The sequence below is a fragment of the Propithecus coquereli genome, unplaced genomic scaffold, assembly GCF_000956105.1.
Source record: "Propithecus coquereli isolate 6110/MARCELLA unplaced genomic scaffold, Pcoq_1.0 Scaffold63, whole genome shotgun sequence".
NCBI classification, from domain to species: domain Eukaryota; kingdom Metazoa; phylum Chordata; class Mammalia; order Primates; family Indriidae; genus Propithecus; species Propithecus coquereli.
Window position 1 is genome coordinate 9,548,066 of NW_012152285.1, and position 16,047 is coordinate 9,564,112.

General features: G+C 35.6%; 1 protein-coding gene across 11 annotated transcripts in view; it reads left to right on the forward strand.

The window, feature by feature from the left end:
* Nucleotides 1-16,047, forward strand: part of HELLS (helicase, lymphoid-specific) — a 48,517-nt gene that overhangs the window by 20,622 nt on the left and 11,848 nt on the right. For 4 of the 11 annotated variants that reach the window (XM_012659679.1, XM_012659672.1, XM_012659671.1 and 1 more), the window contains 6 exons: nucleotides 2,080-2,118; nucleotides 5,034-5,261; nucleotides 5,634-5,816; nucleotides 6,658-6,801; nucleotides 9,871-10,067; nucleotides 13,188-13,284. In XM_012659679.1, the coding sequence (XP_012515133.1) occupies nucleotides 2,080-2,118; nucleotides 5,034-5,261; nucleotides 5,634-5,816; nucleotides 6,658-6,801; nucleotides 9,871-10,067; nucleotides 13,188-13,284 (888 nt within the window). The remainder of the gene's footprint in view (nucleotides 1-2,079; nucleotides 2,119-5,033; nucleotides 5,262-5,633; nucleotides 5,817-6,657; nucleotides 6,802-9,870; nucleotides 10,068-13,187; nucleotides 13,285-16,047) is intronic. The other 7 variants (XM_012659675.1, XM_012659673.1, XM_012659677.1 and 4 more) reach the window with 4 other exon arrangements.

Consider the following 16,047-nt stretch of genomic DNA (forward strand, 5'->3'; position numbering starts at 1 on the left):
CCTCACACTCCTGGGCTCAAGCGATCCTACTGCCTCAGCCTCCTGAGTAGCTGGGACTACAGGCATGCGCCACCATACCCGACTAATTTTTTCTATATATTTTTAGTTGTCCGATTAATTTCTTAATCTTTTTAGTAGAGACAGGGTCTCGCTCTTGCTCAGGCTGTCTCGAACTCCTGAGCTCAAACGATCCGCCCGCCTTGGCCTCCCAGAGTGCTAGGATTATAGGCGTGAGCCACCACACCCAGCCTATAATCAAACAATTTATCTTTTCCTCCGTTAGTTCCCAATCTTGCTCTTTTTAAAAATACTTTTTAAATATCAGAAACTATGTCAATATCTACAGGGACAGCCAAAACTGAATTTGGGAAGTTATCTGAATTTCCTTATATATCTAGTTTTTTACAAATTTCTCTGGGTCTTTTCCTTCATTTTGTGTGCCACTACTCTGGTATTTATGCTCTTGTTCTTTATCCTATTTATAATAGCTTCTTGATTGATTTTCATAACTTTAGTCTATTCCTAACCCCCCCCCCCACCTTTTTTTGTGAGACAGTCTCACTTTGTTGCTTGGGCTAGAGTATGGTGGCGTCATCATAGCTCACTGCAAGCTCCAACTCCTGGGCTCAAGTGATACTCTTGCCTCAGCCTCCTGAGTAGTTGGAACTACAGGTGCTCACTACCATGCTGGGCTTGGCCATGTATTTTTTTACAACTGGTTCAAATCAGGATGCAAAGAAGTCACATGAATTGCATTTGGCTAATATGTCTCTTGAGTTTCTCTTAAATCTATAGGTTTTCTCATCTTTTTTTTTCTTTATAAATTGTTGAAAACAAGTAATTTGTCCTATATAATTTCTCACATTCTCGATTTTGTTTTGTTGCATCCCCATAATTTCTCTGTCCTTGTGTTTCTTGTAAACTTATAGATAGATCTAGAAGTTTGTGATTGAGGTTTAATTTTCAACGAGAATATTTCATAGGTGATGATGTTTATCGATTTTGATTCATTCCCAAATTGTTCTCCTAAAAGGTTCAGCTTATCTAGTCAAAATTAATGGACAACTCTTTTATCAGTTCCCTATATAAAATTCTTTCAGCCTTAAAATATACTTAAACATACATACTACATACACATATGCATGTGTATATATGTATGTGTGTGTCAGCCACTTGTATGTGCTGTCACTCTTCTATGCATCTTTAATTTGATTTATGATTAAAGTTTCTTAAATGTATTTTATACCCTGTGTCTTCTGCACATACTGTTCTCTGCTTGAAATGTATGTACCCTCACTCTAACTCCATGTTTATGCTTGGTAACAACGTTTTCAGATAATTTGGTGTAATGTAATGCTTTGCTGCGTCACAAGGTGACACTCAGATATTACTTGTTTCCATACCCTTTGCATCTAGTAAATACTTCATCATCAGAACACTTATTTTGTGTTTTCAATGTATTTGTCTTTGCCTCTTACCTAGGATTGTAAACTCACATGTCTATCCATAGAGATTGAAAGTGGGCTGGAACATGGCTTGGCAAATTTTTTCTGTAGACGCCAGTTAGCAAATATTTTTAGGGTTTGTGTTGTTTAGTGGACAGCTACTCATCCCTGAACTCTGCTGTTGTAGCCTGAAAGCAGCCATAGATAACCTGTAGTCAAATAAGCCTGACTTTGTTCCAATTAAGCATTATTTACGAAAATACACTGCTAGCTGGAGTTGGTCCACAGGCTATAGTTTGCTGACCCCGGTACTAGAGGATTGTTGCTATGTGTGAATTTGTACTTAATCTACTCAGATTTTTTTTAAAAGCTGGAAAGTCCAGGTATTTGAGGAAAATCCCAATTTTTAAAGTTTGGCCAATTAGTTTAGAATTGTATAAGAGACTGTGAGCCGATAATGTCTATAGGTTTAATTCTGCCTGAGGACCACCAGTTTAAGATCTGTGTAATTTAATTATCTTGAGAGCCTCATCCCCATTTCCTGGCAAATTGGCATAAAGTAAATGTTTTTTGAATAAATAAGTAAATGAACTTCATAAATTATTTATTCACTTTTGTTTTCTCAATTTTCTAGGAAATTTTGTCTGTGGCTAAAAAAAATAAGGAGAGTGAGGTAAGAGATTTATAATAGACAATTAAATTTAGGGGTCATGTTTGCTATCTGATCATTAGTCCCTTTTAATCACCAGTGTACATTTATCTCACTATCCCATTTCTTTGCCTTTTATAAAATACCTATCCAGTCTCACTTCTTCCATATCCTGACATTCTTCTTTCTGATATATCAACTTTAGGTGTTCTATTGCATGTTCCTAGATGTGTAACTATTAATTCATGAGTCTAGCAATGATGCTGTTAACTTGTGAGTCTAGGAATGATGCAAGTGTCTGTAACCGTGTGGATATGTATAGTGACTCTTGTGGAAACTGAGGGATGCCTTAATCTTGTTTCTGGCCTTAAAGATTTTCTTTAGTTATGTTTGGAAAGGCTTCATTTCTGAGCCATCTCTTCCCCTCCCCTAATTTTATGTAGAGCAGTTCCTTGTTATCTGAGTATTGACTATCCAAGTCCCTACAATACAAAGTTGTATAGGGAAGAAAAGAAATTGTGACATGAAAATATTCACTAATGGATATGAACGTCAGGTAATTAATTTACATATCAAAGATTTCTAGGCCCTTGAAAAAATTGATGTTAGTTTAGAAAATGAGATACTCTATTTGACCATCCTATAATTTTGTCCAAAATTTATACCATAGAAGTGCCTTGGTTTTTTATTCTTTGTTCAGTATAAGGATTGGATTATGATTGCAGTTATAACCCGTTAAGTGTAAATATAAGATTACGCTTATTTTTATAACATGCAGTTGCATTTTCAAATATAAAATTTTAGCCTAATCTTCTACCATGATTTACTATGGAATTTCGGCTGCATTTCATAATTTACATACAGGCAATCAGTCAAGTAAGAAATGAATAGTTCTTAAGTGTTTATTTTAATGAATGTTGACCCATGCATATACCTGCGTAATCACTATCCATATCAAGGTGAATGGTAGAAGGGTGCCTTGTACACCTTCCCACTTATTTCTCTACTCCTCAACCCAGAGGACACCACTTTTGGACAACTATTATAGGCTAGTTTTCTTCCTTTTCACTCAACATGTCTATGATATTCACCTATATTGTTGACTATATTAGTAGTTGGTTTTTTTTATTGCTGAGCAGTATTCCATTGAATGAATATTATTTTCTTTATCCATCCTCATTGATAGTTATTTGGATTGTTTCTAGTTTGACTTTTATGAATAAGGCTGTTATGATCATTTGCATACAAGTCTTTGTGTGGACATGTTTTCATGTTTTTTGCCTATGTACCTAGGAATGGAATTTTTGGGTCATATGGTAATCTTTTCCCAAAGTAAACACACCATTTTATTCTCTCACCATCAAAGTATGAAAATTCCAGTTTAGTCTTTTGAATTTTAGCCATTCTGCTAGATGAGAAATGATACCTTGTGTGGTTTTATGTTGCATTTGTTAAAATAACTAATGAGGTAGGCGTATTTTTATGTTCTTAATGGCTGTTTGTATGTTGTCTTTTGTAAAGTATCTATCTTTTGCCTGTTTATTAGTTCGTTTGTCTATCATCGATAATGAGTTTTTTTAATATCATCTGGATATAAGTTCTTAATCATTTCTGTACTGTATTTTCTATCCGTTTGTGGCTTAATGGTATCTTTTAATAAGCAGAATTTTTTTTTTTTTTTTTTTTTTTTGAGACAGAGTCTCGCTTTTGTTGCCCGGGCTAGAGTGAGTGCTGTGGCGTCATCCTAGCTCACAGCAACCTCAAACTCCTGGGCTCAAGCAATCCTTCTGCCTCAGCCTCCCAAGTAGCTGGGACTACAGGCATGCGCCACCGTGCCTGGCTAATTTTGTCTATATATTTTTAGTTGTCCGATTAATTTCTTTCTATTTTTAGTAGAGACGGGGTCTCGCTCTTGCTCAGGCTGGTTTCGAACTCCTGAGCTCAAACAATCTGCCCCCCTCGGCCTCGCAGAGAGCTAGGATTACAGGCGTGAGCCACTGCACCCGGCCCAGAATTTTTTTTTGACATCCTAAAATGGACGTTTCATTTGAGAACTTTTTTTTTTTTTTTTAAGAGATAGGATCATACTCTGTTGCCAAGGCTGATACACAGTAGCCAAATGATAGCTCATTGCAGCCTTGAACTCCTGGGCTCAAATGATCCTCCTTCCTCAGCCTCCCAAGTAGCTAGGATTAGGCATGCACCACCATGCCTGGCTTTTTTTTTTTTTTTAAGAGATTGGGTCTTGCTATGTTGCTTAGGCTGGTGTCTAACTTCTGGCCTCAAGTGTTCCTCCCGCCTCAGCCTTCGGAGTAGCTGGGACTACAGGTATGCACCACTGCGCTGGGTCTAGTTTGCACATTCTTAAATTGGAATTATAGACATCTTATAACCAATTAAGTTAGTACTGAATGTCACAAAAAGATATAGTGGCACTCTTAAGTGTGATATACTGAGTTTTTGAATTTTTATTTTACCCCTTTTCCTGCAATGAAAATAATGACTTAGATGAAAGTCAATGTTTCTATATTCCCTGAAAGGAACTTTTTTCCTTTTTTGTCCCCTCACAGATATTATTCATTATCCTCGCTGTGGCAAAGGAAATTATTAAGAAAATAGTTTAATAAATTCTTGAGTAGGACAATATTGTTTGGGAAGTGCAATTTCTAATGGTCATTTCAAAAGTATGTGCCTGTTGATAATTTTAATTTGTAAGGATTATTCTAAGAAGTTTGTTGTTTTTTAATGACTTTCCTTTTGTAGGGGAATGGAGGTGTTGCCACGTTTTTAATCCTGATATGCTATTAGTTCTCCATACTGATGATTATAGGACTAGGTAGATTTTGATTATTAGTTAAAATTTTCTGATATATGGGGGTGTGTGTACAGCAGTGTTTTATACCAAACTTCTAATTAAACTTTTTTCTTTTTCTTTACAGCATGAAAACTCCTCTTCTACTAATCTCTGTGTAGAAAATCTGCAGAAAAACAAAGATTCAAATAGTATAATTAAAGATAGATTATCTCAAACTGTCAGACAGAATACTCAATTCTTTTTTGATCCAGTTCGGAAATGTAATGGACAGCCAGTACCCTTTCAACAACCAAAGCACTTCACAGGAGGAGTGATGCGGTGGTACCAAGTAGAAGGCATGGAATGGCTTAGGGTAATGAATTGTCATTTTTAATACAAGATATTGGTTCACTTCTATAATAGCCTAGTAATGTGATATACCACAACTTGAGTTGTTCATTTCATAGTTCACTATTACACATAAAACAAACATTTGTGTATAGATACTGATTTATTTACCCTGAGTAAATTTTTGGAAGTGAAAATTATTTTGTTAAAGGCTTCCAGCGATTTTATGGCTTTCATGAAGGACTTCCCACAAGTGTTGTTATAATTTATTAAGGTTTGAATTTATTGGTCTCATCATAATTGTCATCTTTGGGTATGATTTTAAAAAAAGAAACCATTGCGAATTCAGCAGGTATTTGTATTGAAATTTAAATACAGTGTGTGTTGTTTTACGCAGATGCTTTGGGAAAATGGAATTAATGGCATTTTAGCAGATGAAATGGGATTGGGAAAGACAGTTCAGTGCATTGCTACAATTGCATTGATGATTCAGAGAGGAGTGCCTGGACCTTTTCTCGTCTGTGGCCCTCTATCTACACTTCCTAACTGGATGGCTGAGTTCAAAAGATTTACACCAGAAGTAAGATGTTTCCATATGTTAGAAATGTTATTTTACATGTTTTATTCTATTTTATTGTTGTATAAATTAAATTTTAGACCTCCTTCTATAATTATATTGATTTCTGTATAAACGTTATCCTATTTGATTTATTCAAAGCAATACCATACTTTAAATTTATATAGAATAGGTATTATTAATCTTGATCATCTCCCTTAAAATGTTCCTGGATGATTTTCTATGCATTGGACATTTTGATTCACCTGAGACAGACTTAGGTAGAATTTTTTTTTTAATTGTTTATTTTATTTGATTTCTTTTTCTTTTTTTTTGAGGTAGTGTCTCACTGTGTCACCCCAGGTAGAGTGCAGTGTCATCATTACAGCTCACAGCAACCTCAAACTCCTGGGCTCAAGCAATCCTTCTGCCTCAGCCTCCCGAGTAGCTGGGACTACAGGCATGCGCCACCATGCCTGGCTAATTTTTTCTATTTAGTGGTTTTTGACTAATTTCTTTCTATTTATAGTAGAGACGGGGTCTCGCTCTTGCTCAGGCTGGTTTCGAACTCCTGAGCTCAAATGATCCGCCCGCCTTGGCCTTCCAGAGAGCTAGGATTACAGGCGTGAGCCACCGCGCCCCAGAGAGCTAGGATTACAGGCGTGAGCCACCGCGCCCGGCCCTGTTATTATGTTTTTTTTTTCATTTTTCCCTTGTTCAGTGATTTGTTAGAATTGCTTGATTTGTTTTGTTGTAGAAAAATAGAACTAAAATAAGTAAAATTCATTTTTCCAAATATTTATATTTTTCCAAATATTTTTATTTTGTTCTAAAGTTTGTTATATATCAATATAAAATGTTTTAGATCCCTACTATGTTATATCATGGAACCCAGCAGGAACGTCGAAAATTAGTAAGAAATATTCACAGACGGAAAGGGACACTGCAGATTCACCCTGTGGTGATTACGTCATTTGAAATAGCCATGCGAGACCGCAGTGCATTGCAGGTACACATGGGCTTCACTGGTTTCTTTGTAATGTAGAAAGCATCTTTCTTAGTTCATACCACTTTCTCCGTATCTGATAGCATTTGTTTAACTTTTTTTCTTGTTGAACTAATAGATTGTATTGTGCATATTCCTCTAGAACCTGGAGGCTTATGTTAACAGAAAGATTATGATGAAGGCTATAGTCTGTAACAATAAAATTAAAGCATATGGCACTGTAACTTCTGACCATACTATCGTTTTAAATGTGTTAGAATCAGCCAGACATAGACCTAATCTTTGAATGTATTACAGATAAATTTTTGACATATACTTTGAGTCCATAGTCTTTACCCTATCCGTTGTATTTATTTTAATCAAATAAGAATAGAATACTTGAAGACAACTTACTTGTAGACTATCTTATGGGACTATGTGGTAATATTTTCATCTCTGTTTTTCTTGATATTCTAGCTACTTATTATTAATGCTGAAGTTAGTATGATGCAAGTGGAAAATTGACCTTTCTTCTCTTATGGCTTCTGTTAATTCATTTATTGATGTTTTGAACTTTTTACTGACTGCTCCTCCTATTTCACATGTAATTCTGGACTGCTTTGTTTTTCCTTTCTCTGACCACTGATGTCCCTGCTGAATGCAGTCCTCTTAGGTATTTCTTGCTTATATGGAATGAGGAAAATAAATAATGGGTTCAACATAAAAGCAAAACACAGGTCATAAGTGGAGTAATTATGGCTTGCATAATCATCAGTATTTGTCACTAGTATTGTGTGCTGGTGGTGCTTTGGAATATGATTTGCGGAAATCTTAGCTCACGAGTTTAGCAAAAAGTTTATGAATATGTGTAGCATTAAAAATTGTCAAAACCATTTCTTTTTTTTTTTTTTTTTCTTTTGAGACAGAGTCTCACTGTGTTGCCTGGGCTAGAGTGCCGTGGCGTCATCCTAGCTCACAGCAACCTCAAACTCCTGGGCTCAAGCAATCCTCCTGCCTCAGCCTCCCGAGTAGCTGGGACCACAGGCATGCGCCACCATGCCTGGCTAATTTTTTCTATATATTTTTAGTTGTCCAATTAATTTCTTTCTATTTTTAGTAGAGACGGGGTCTCACTCTTGCTCAGGCTGGTTTCGAACTCCTGAGCTCAAACAATCCGCCCGCCTCGGCCTCCCAGAGAGCTAGGATTACAGGCGTGAGCCACTGCGCCCGGCCTCAAAACCATTTCTTTACAGTAAAAGTAATACACACTAATTGTAGAAAATGGTAGTATACAGAAAAATGTAAAAGCACCAGTAATTCTACCTGAGAATTAATACTTTAATACTAAATAACTCCTGTTAACATATAGGTATAATTTATATAGGTATAATTTATACATAGGATCATACTATATATTCTCTTTTATAACTGTTGTTTTCTACTCAGTAATATAACATGAAGACTCTTCTGATTAGTTTGTTCTTCCTACCAGCCCATATTGAAATAGTTAAGCTTCCTTGTCAATTTTATTTGCCAGTGGCTAGAGTCTGTTATATAGTTTTCCCTTTTACTAAGCTTATGCTATCATTTCAAGGGTCTTAGCTTTAGGGGATAATGGGAGTATGGGATTACAGGTCTGTTGTGGCTGAGTGGGAGCAGAAGTATCTTAGTTCACTTGCTAATTTGTTTTTTATTCCTCATCACTTGTTTCCTTGGTTTTTCTCTTTTCTGTCACTTACTCATTTATAAAGGATGTTTTTTATTTTTATCTGGCATTTTTAGATAGGGGTCTTACAATAGCAATAATTCAGGTTATCTGATTTACCATATTGCCAGAAAATAAGTTCTTTCCAAGTAGTTTTATTAAAGAAGATATAAAATTACAAAATTTGTTCATTATGTTGGGAGTGTATAAAGTAAAATGCAAAATTTGAGCTGTTTTGTTACTGAAAAAGAAATGCAAAATGTGCTCCATCTCATATTCTTTCCTTAGTCTGTCAGTCCCATTTTCCAAGGATACTTTTAGTTGCCAGATTGAAATTTATATATACAGAAATGCTGCATATTTCTGTATGTTAATACAATAAATTAGATGAATTATAAGTTTGCCTGGTCAAGATATAAGAGAAAGCACAGATAGTAAGAAAGAGAAAATAAAAACAATTTTTGGCTGGGCACGGTGGCTTATGCCTGTAATCCTAGCACCGAGGTGGGAGGATTGCTTGAGCTCAGGAGTTTGAGACCAGCTTGAGTTAGAGTGAGACCCTGCCTTTACTAAAAATAGAAAAATTAGCCAGGCATTGTGGTGTGTGCCTGTAGTCCCAGCTACTTGGGAGGCTGAGGCAGGAAGATTGCTTTAGCCCACGAGTTTGAGGTTGCAGTGAGCTATGATGAGGACACTACACTCTACCCAGGGTGACAGAGTGAGACTCTGTCTCAAAAAGAAAGAAAGAAGGAAATAATCCCCTTCCTGACTCCCTCATTAAAAAAAACCTAATTTTTATGTCATCTTTATAAAAGCAAAGGGATAACTTCCTGTGAAAATATAAATTGCTAAACTTGGCTCTAGAAAAAAGGGAAAACCTAAACCAATAACTTTATAAGAAATTGAGAACATCATCTGATTTAAAGAGTGTCAGTCTCAGTTGTAGTCTTCAAGAATGAAAATTCTAATGCAATTTAATGTTTCAGAGCATGGGGAACTAATGAAAAAGCTTTCACTTTTTAGTAACCTAGTGTAACAGTAACATCAAGACTTGGCAAAACATTAGAAAGGAAGGCTACAGATTGCTTTGACTAAAGAGTGAACAGGGAAATCTTAAAGATATAATAGCAGGAGAACTTCAAATATTATTTCATGATCTGGTGAGATTATTCCAGGAATGCAAGTATACCTCAGTTTTAGGAATCTTTGTTTCATTAGTGGACCAGAGGAAAACATGGTCTTCTCACATAGATACCAAAATGGCATTTGATAAAATTCAATATCCACCCCTCAATCCCTCGTAAAAGAGGTTTCATTTTAAGAATTGTTTTTAGGAAAAATTGTGAGACCATTATTTAAAAATTTTTTTCCCTCAATTCATTTTCTAGCATTGCTATTGGAAATACTTAATAGTAGATGAAGGACACAGGATTAAGAATATGAAGTGCCGTTTAATCAGGGAGTTAAAACGATTCAATGCTGATAACAAACTTCTTTTGACTGGTACTCCTCTACAAAACAATTTATCAGAACTTTGGTCATTGCTAAACTTTTTGTTGCCGGATGTGTTTGATGACTTGAAAAGGTAGGTAAGCCAGTTATTTAACTGTTTTGCAGATATTTCAAACATTAAAAAATCTGTACTCTTGGTTAAAATTAATCCCTTTCTTCTCAGTAGCTGAATTACAATGATAAATTTTTATCAAATTCTTTGTGGTGTATATTGTATGTAGTGCTTTTGACATAAATTGTGTGACAGCAGGTAAATAAAAAGATTATTGAAAACATTTGCATTGATTAAAGGAAAACTGTTGAATGCTACATGAAGAAATATTTTTATAATAAGACTCTTTTATGTCTTAACTCTGTAAAACATTTTCAGCTTGATTTTTCTCATTTTATCTTCACAAAACAACCCAAGGTTAAATGTATCTTATATAAAAGAAAACATAGGTATACGGTTGTTACAAAATATGACTAGTTAGCACCAGAGCTAGAATTAAAACCAAGGTCTCTCAATTTCAACCTAGTGCTTTTTATTCTGTTAGGTCATTAAATACGAAATGTCTGATTTCAAAATAAAAGTTTATTAGATCTCAAACACGAAGCAGTACAGTTAATCCAAGTATGCACCTAAACTATCAACACAGTTTGGCCATCTTAAGTGTAGCTTGTTTATGTCAGCTTGTTTATGCCACTGGAGAGCAAGTGGTGATGAAATCATGAAAGACCTTTTCCACAGCTTGTTGAGAATTGAATGTTTTTCCTCACAAGAGGTGGTCCAAAGCCTGGAATAAGGTGGTAGTCAGTTGGTGCAAAGTCTGGTAAATGCCAAAGAGTTTCCAAGTCCAGCCTCTGTAGTTTGAGAAGCGTTGATTTTTGTGACGTGTGGTCTTGCAAGAGGATTAGCCTGTCTCCATTGACCAGTCTTAGCTGCTTCATGGCAAGCATCCTCATCATTTCATCCAATTGGTTGCAGTAGACATCTGCTGTAATCACTTGACTAGGTTTCATGAAGCTGTAGTGGGTAATACCAGTGCTGGACCACCAAATAGACACCATTAGCTTTTTTTGATGAATATTTGGCTTTGGACTGTGTTTTGGCACTTCATCTTTATCCAGTCATTGTGCTGAATGCTTTTAGTTGTCACAAAGAATCAATTTTTCATCAGACGTAACAATACAGTGTAGAAGTGGTTCACCTTTATGTTGTGACAGCAAAGAAAGGCAAGCTTCAAGATGATTGCTCTCTGACACTCGTTTAATTCATGTGGTACCCATCTCTAGTTTCGTTACCATGGCAGTTTGTTTCAAATGGTTCCATATTGTTGAAGTAGTAATGTCAAACCTTACTGCCAGGCTGGGATGGATTCGCTTCCACTGCAGCTTTTAGCTCATCATTATCCACCTTGGTCTCAGGTCACCCACATGGCTTACTTTCAAAATGAAAATCACCAGAATGGAACTTCTCAAACCATCTACCTATTGTGCGTTGGCCACATCCTTCCCAAATACTTTGATGATATTTCGAGCTGTCTGCAGTGCATTGGTTCCATGATGGAACTCATATTCAAAAATAACACGAGTTTTTGACTTATGATTTCACAAAAATTGCTCTTAAAAAAAAAATGAAAGATAATCACAAGCCAAAATGTATATTTGAAAGACTGTGGATGTACCTTCACAACAGGAAGAAAAACCAAGAAGTGTCAAAGTGAAATGTCAGATATCAACTGTCAAACTTAGTACTTAAGGAAATTGGACGTTTCATACTTAATGACCCAATAGAAACTGTTCGAGTGTTAGCTTTATATCATAAAAACCAAAAAATAAAAATAATTTTCAGAAAATAATTAGTATCCTCAAAATGGAAGAAGAAATAATGTTAACATAAAATAATTAAAATATAACAAACTGGGTCCAATGGATTGATTTATACTTATTTTGGCCTCAGTGAAGGAAGAACGCTAATTGGATATGGGGAAATAACAGTATTTTATTTTGAGAATGTATTCAACATCTGGTTACTGAATTTCCAGGTCCTACTCAGACCTACTGAGTTAAAATATTGAGGAAGGAATTGGGAATTTGAATTTTTTGAACATGTTTTGGGTGATACAATTTTTGCAATATCTGTTGTAACTACTGCATAAATGTTATTAGCATTTTTCACAATTGGATTTACTGACAAATCTGCATGCTTGTACTTATTTATTTTTTATTTATTTTTTATTTATTTTTTATTTTATTAATATTATTTTTTAGAGACAGAGTCTTTGTCTCCCAGGCTGGATTGCAGTGGCCTGACCATAGCTCACTGTAACCTTGAACTTCTGGGTTTGAGCTATCCTACCACCTCAGCCTCCTGAATAGCTTGGGACTACAGGCATGTGCCACCACACCTGGCCAATTTTTTATTTTTTTGTAGAGGACAGGATCTCACTGTGTTCCCCAGACTTGTCTCAAACTCCAGGCCTGAAGTGACCCTCCTGCCTTGGCCTTCCAAGGTACTGGGATTATAAGTATGAACTACCTATAATACGTGTCCTAATTGCTCATTTTAATAGTTGTTTCTACTTTGGAAAGTACTAAAGGATGTCTAGTAGATACCAACCATTATCAAGCTATCTATGTATGTTGAATTTTAAAACATTTGTTTTAGTGGATCATATTTATAACTATAGAGACAAACCACATGACCTTGGTTTTCAGAAAGAATTGTTTCTATAACTTAAAATGTTTCATAAAACATATGCCTTAATCTTTGATTGTTCTACCATTGTAATATTATGTTAATATATTTATAAATCATAAAAGTGTCACCTGTAAGACCACAGTTTTTGATTGTTGACTCAAAAATACAATTTATCTTTGTTGTTTGAATGTTTTCTTTCTATTTTTAGTTGTTTTTGACTAATTTCTTTCTATTTATGGTAAAGATGGGGTCTCGCTCTTGCTCAGGCTGGTCTTGAACGCCTGAGCTCAAGCAGTCCTCCCACCTTGGCCTCCCAGAGTGCTAGGATTACAGGCTTGAGCCACTGCGCCTGGCCTGAATGTTTTCTTATAATTAAAAATTGCTTGTGACGATTTGGTGCAACAATATCACGTTTCAATATTGCAGATTATTGTAAGTGTAAAACATGTATCATGTTAATATAATTGATTTTATTTAATAGGTTAACTTACAAACATTTTTCTCTTCCAGCTTTGAGTCTTGGTTTGACATCACTAGTCTTTCTGAAACTGCTGAAGATATTATTGCTAAAGAAAGAGAACAGAACGTATTGCATATGCTGCACCAGGTTTTGACTGTTTTTTAAATTTTGCTTATTGTAGGCTTGTAGAATAAATAAGGAACCCTAGAGATCACCTGTTGTACCCTTTATAGTACACATTTGAAAAATGAGGGTTCTCCCCAAATTGAAATGATTCCCCTGCTCTTTCCCCACTCTCCGAGGTCATATGGTTTTATGGCAGAACTCAACTGCTTGCTTAAATTTTGCTGTTTTCATATAATAAACTCATTTTACCACTAACGGTTGATGTTTGGTCAGCCAATGAAAATGTGTGGTTTTTATGCAGTGTTTGCCAACAGTATTTGTATAACTTACATCCTTGCACGGCTGGTGAATAATCCATTCTTGCTTATTGCTTCTTACAATTGCGTCTCCATTTTAACTTTCTTTACTTTAGACAAACATTATCTTTCAAAGGTCTCCTAGTCAAATTGGCCTGAAAAGCTTCTCAGTCATGTTTTTGAAATTTTATTAAAAATCTTTATAATTATTTTTTTGATTTTAAAGTTTATACATGCTCATGAGAAAAATGTGAAACAGTACAGAAGTGAAAAGTAAAAATAGTATCACTTCCTCTCCAAATCATATTTCCTAGCAGCATATACTGAATGATAATGTTGTACTGTATGTCCTTCTAGACTTTTTTTGTCTCTGTATTATCATATAACATGCATTTTATCTGTATTTTATGGGGAAAAACTTTTTTAAATAAAATTATTACTTAAATAATCTTTTAAAAAATTATCAGAAAATTATTTTCCTCCCAGTGCATGTAGATTTTTTTGTTTTGTTTTTTGTTTGAAATAGTCTTGCTTTGTTCTCTAGGCTGGAGTGCAGTGGTATGGTCATAGCTCACTGTAACCTTGAACTCCTGTGCTCAAGTGATCTTCCCACCTCAGCCTCCTAAGTAGCTAGGACTACAGTCAGGCACTACAATACCCTGTTACATGGAGATTTAACTCATTGGTTTTTAATAGCTGCTTAGTATCCCATTTTCCCATCCCATTATAATTAATTATATCTATCTCTTCCTGTTTTAAAATTTCCCTCTATTGTAAACAAGGTTGTAGTATATATCCTTGTAACTACATCTTTGCCTATTTCTGGTTATTTCCTCAGGGAAGAATGAATTCCTAGTAGAATTTCTGGGTCAAAGGGTTTACATATGGGCTATGGTAGCTCACACCTATAATTCTGGCACTTTGGGAGGCCAAGGTGGGAGGATCGTTTGAGGCTAGGAGTTCAAGACCAGCCTGAGCAAGAGCAAGACCCTATCTCTACAAAAAATAGAAAAATTAGCAGGGCATGATGTACACCCAGCTACTCTGGAGACTGAGGCAGGAGGATGGCTTGAGGTCAGGAGTTCAGGGCTGCAGTGAGCTATGATGAGGCCACTGTACTCCAGGCCTGGGTGACTGGGCTAGACCCTGTCTCACAAAGGGGGGAGGGCGGTTTATACATAAAGACTTTTGACACGTAGGCAAATTGACCTCCAGAAAGGATTTATATGACATATATATCGCCAAAGATTGTTTGGAAATACTTGTTTACTTGGTATTCATACCAATTTTGAGATATGGATATATGTTTTGCAGTCAACACGGTGAAAAAGGATGTGATTATTGATTAATTGAGATTGCTGAGATGTCTATTGACTATTTGTAGTTCTTTTGTGAATTACATGTGTTGGCATATTTATCAGTTTCTTAATGGTTTATAATAACATTAAAATTATTGGTTTGTATGTTGTTCAGTAGTTTATTTTCCCTTCTGACTTTCTGGGGAAAACTTTATGGTGTCTTTGTGCATGTATGTGTGTGTTTAAGTTTTAAAATATTGACATGTCAGTAGTTGTTCTGGAGGCTTTGAAGTGTCCTGGTATGGAACATCGTGGGAAAATGACTTACTAAGAAAGAAATATGTTTTGGAATGATATGATTATCCACAATAGTTAAATCCATATAGTATGGCAAAGTAAGGGCTTGGATCTTAAGTTTCTACCCTTAGGAAATTTAACTATATATTCACGACAATGAGAATTTGTAGAATTCAGCACTTACAGGGGACCTCAGAGCACATTCAGGTAAAGCCCTCATCTCATTACAATAGTCCTTTTATTTTTTTTATTTTTAATTTTTTTGAGACAGAGTCTTGCTTTGTCACCCAGGCTGGAGTGCAATGATGTGATCATAGCTCACTGCAGCCTTTAACTAGGCTCAAGTGATCCTCCTGCCTTGGCCTCTGGAGTAGCTGGGGCTAGGAGATGGCACACCCACGCTAATTTCGTGTGTGTGTGTGTGTGTGTGTGTGTGTGTGTGTGTGTGTGTGTGTGTGTGTTTGTGTATCTCAACAGGGTCTCTCTGTGTTACTCAGGCTGGTCTCAAACTCCTGGCCTCAAGCGATCCTCTTAGAGGATCCACAGTCATTGGAATTATAGGTAGGAGTGAGCCACTGGGCCTGGCAAAAGTCCTTTTAAACATATTCCTGAAAAATGGTTATCCATTTCATTGAACATTTGTGGTAATTGGTTATTACAGTAATTTGTAATAGTTGGTTATTTCAGAAGGTGGCTTATTAGAATTATTGTTTTATTATAAATAACTATAAATTTATATGAATATAGAAGTGATAATGAATTTCCATTATATCCATGATCCAAATTCAACAATTTATCAAGAATGGGGGCATTTTGGGAGTGGTCTAGCAATAAGAAAATTCTATGTAATATTGTATTTAAATTTGTCTTTATATAGCTTTTATGCTTTGCTC